Here is a 2,500-nt window from a genome sequence, read left to right on the forward strand (position 1 = left end):
TCTAGTTTTTCCATGACTTGGCTGAGCTTATCCATAAAAAAGAGCCTTTTGGCAGGAAGCTAGATCTTCTCAGTCTCCTGTCGACTGGCTGGCCTTTAGGCAGTGCAGAAATAAAACCACGCAGGCGACCAGGAAAGCCAAAATCGCTTTAAGGAGAAATTCACAACTTCAAACTTGTGGCTCTGATGCAAAGAACTTCTTGAAAACAGTCAAGTCCATGAAAATAAGCTTACTTCTCCTCATCTACCTGTCTCTATGGTATATCTACCTGTCTCTATGGTATATCTACCTGTCTCTATGGTATATCTACCTGTCTCTATGGTATATCTACCTGTCTCTATGGTACATCTACCTGTCTCTATGGTACATCTACCAGTCTCTATGGTACATCTACCAGTCTATATGGTACATCTACCTGTCTCTATGGTACATCTACCTGTCTCTATGGTATTTGGCGACATTGTTGTCACTGATAAGCCTCGCATGGCCTCGCTCTTCCCCCACTTTACTTTGTGAACTCGACCCATGTTCTCTCTGCTCCAGCCCCCAATGTTGTCTCACCACCACTCCTTCTTCCCCATCCAGCGTCACCGGCTTCTCCTTTCAACCAGTTTTGGTCTCAGAAGTCCTGGATGAACTCACTCAGCCGGATCCAAACCAGTCTGCTGGCTATGACGGCCTTGATCACATGTTTCTAAGAGCAGCCGCTCATATTCTTGCTGCTCCCATCACAAGCTTGTTTAATAACCTGTCTCTTCAACGGTCTGTCTTCCCTCCTGACTGGAAATCTGCCCTGATCTTCACCCTCTTCAAAGGTGGAGAAAGCTCCAGCATCGGCCTGTCCACTACTTGTTACAACTGGTTTGCCAGCTACCTTGCATTATGTCGGAACCATTTACCATCTCTAAAGGAGTGCCTCAAGGTCCATCTTGGGCCCAACCTTGTTCTCCATCTGCATCAATGATTTAGCCAAGGCTTCTGGCAGTTCCCGGATACATCTGCATGCTGACGACACCATCTTATACTCAGCTGGCCCTTCTCTCCACTCCGTGGCATCCACTCTCCAACTCAGTCTCACCTCTAGTCTTTTCATAATCTCCATCTACTCCTTAACTCCAAAAAGACGAAATGTATTCTTTTCAACCAGGGCAAACAAGGTCTCCAGCCCCCCCAAGATCTCCTGCGCCGACGGCTCTGAATCGGAGTTTGTCATGTCCTATAAATACCTAGGCCTCTGGCTGGACTCATCTCTTTCTTTTTCTTTCAAAACTCATATTAATAACCTTCAGGCCAAAGTCAAAGCTAGATTGGGCTTCCTGTTTCGCAATATCCTCCACACATTCTGCGTAAACACACCCTCTCTCCATACCAGGCGGCTTCTTCACTGGCTTCAATTGATTTATAAGACAATCCTGGGAAAAACACCTCTCTACCTCTCATCTCTCCGCATGCACACACAACCCACCGCCCCCCCTCCCTCTCTCTCTCTCTCCCTTCACACACATGGTCACATGACAGAGGTCAGAGGTCGGCTGGCTGAGACAGTTCCAGTACCTCCTAGGACACTCCAACCTCCGAGGGTACTTAGCAGGGTTCAGTCTGAACAAGACCCCCTTATTGTCTCCCACCATGACAGGGGCAGGGGGGGGTTCAAAGGTCAGCGGGGGGGTGCGTGAGTCGAGTGCACTGATTGGCTGTCCTCCGCCGCAGGAACAGGAACTAGCTCCGGGGGAGTGGAGGAGTGATTACTGACCGCCGACGACAAGAGACGTGTAATTACCCACGCTGCACCGGGGGTGGCGAGACGAGTGATGTGTTAAAAGTTCTTCCTGTCTAAGTGGCGGTGTTCTTCTCCAGGAGGGGTGGAGCCGGGAGGGGGGGGAGATAAATGGTGGCGACATTGTTTGGGAGAAATTGAGGATCGTTACGTTTTTATCACCGTCCATCTTTTCATGATGGAGCCCCGGAGTCAGAACACAGAGGACCAGAACACAGAGGACCAGAACACACAGTACCAGAACACCGCTGCATGTCTGGTGGTGGCGGAGTTCTAACGTGAAGTTCCGTTTACCGGTTTTCACATCCAGAGACGTCGCTTATGACACGGTGGCTTTAGGGAGGAAACGTGGGTGGGTGATGAGTGTTGAGGTGTGTGTGTGTGTGTGTGTGAGTGTGTATATCTCTAGTAGCCAGGCACTGACCTCTCTGTGACCTCTGACCTCTCTGTGACCCCAGCTGGAGGTGTCGACCAGGGACCTGAGCGGGCGGCTGGTGGAGGGGCCGGAGGACCTGGTTGTCACGGTGATCGACCAGAACGACAACAGACCCGTCTTCAGGGAGGCGCGCTACGCCGGGGAGGTGCTGGAGGGGTCGCCTACAGGTAGGGGGTGCTGTCTGCTCTCTCTGTCCCTAACCCTAGCCCTGACCCTAGCCCTAACCCTACCCTAACCACAGGTAGGGGGCGCTGTCTGCTCTCTCTGTCCCTAACCTTAGCCCTAGC

At 51.3% G+C, this 2,500-nt stretch overlaps 1 protein-coding gene across 1 annotated transcript in view; it reads left to right on the top strand.

Moving 5' to 3' along the window:
• Positions 1 to 2,500, top strand: part of LOC308165065 (cadherin-13-like) — a gene marked incomplete at both ends in the record, with an annotated part of 194,442 nt that overhangs the window by 68,884 nt on the left and 123,058 nt on the right. Inside the window, one exon of the mRNA XM_080539165.1 lies at positions 2,236 to 2,380. Within this exon, the coding sequence (XP_080395291.1) occupies positions 2,236 to 2,380 (145 nt within the window). The remainder of the gene's footprint in view (positions 1 to 2,235; positions 2,381 to 2,500) is intronic.

The sequence above is a fragment of the Nansenia antarctica genome, assembly GCF_963989245.1.
Source record: "Nansenia antarctica genome assembly, chromosome: 9".
NCBI lineage: Eukaryota > Metazoa > Chordata > Actinopteri > Argentiniformes > Microstomatidae > Nansenia > Nansenia antarctica.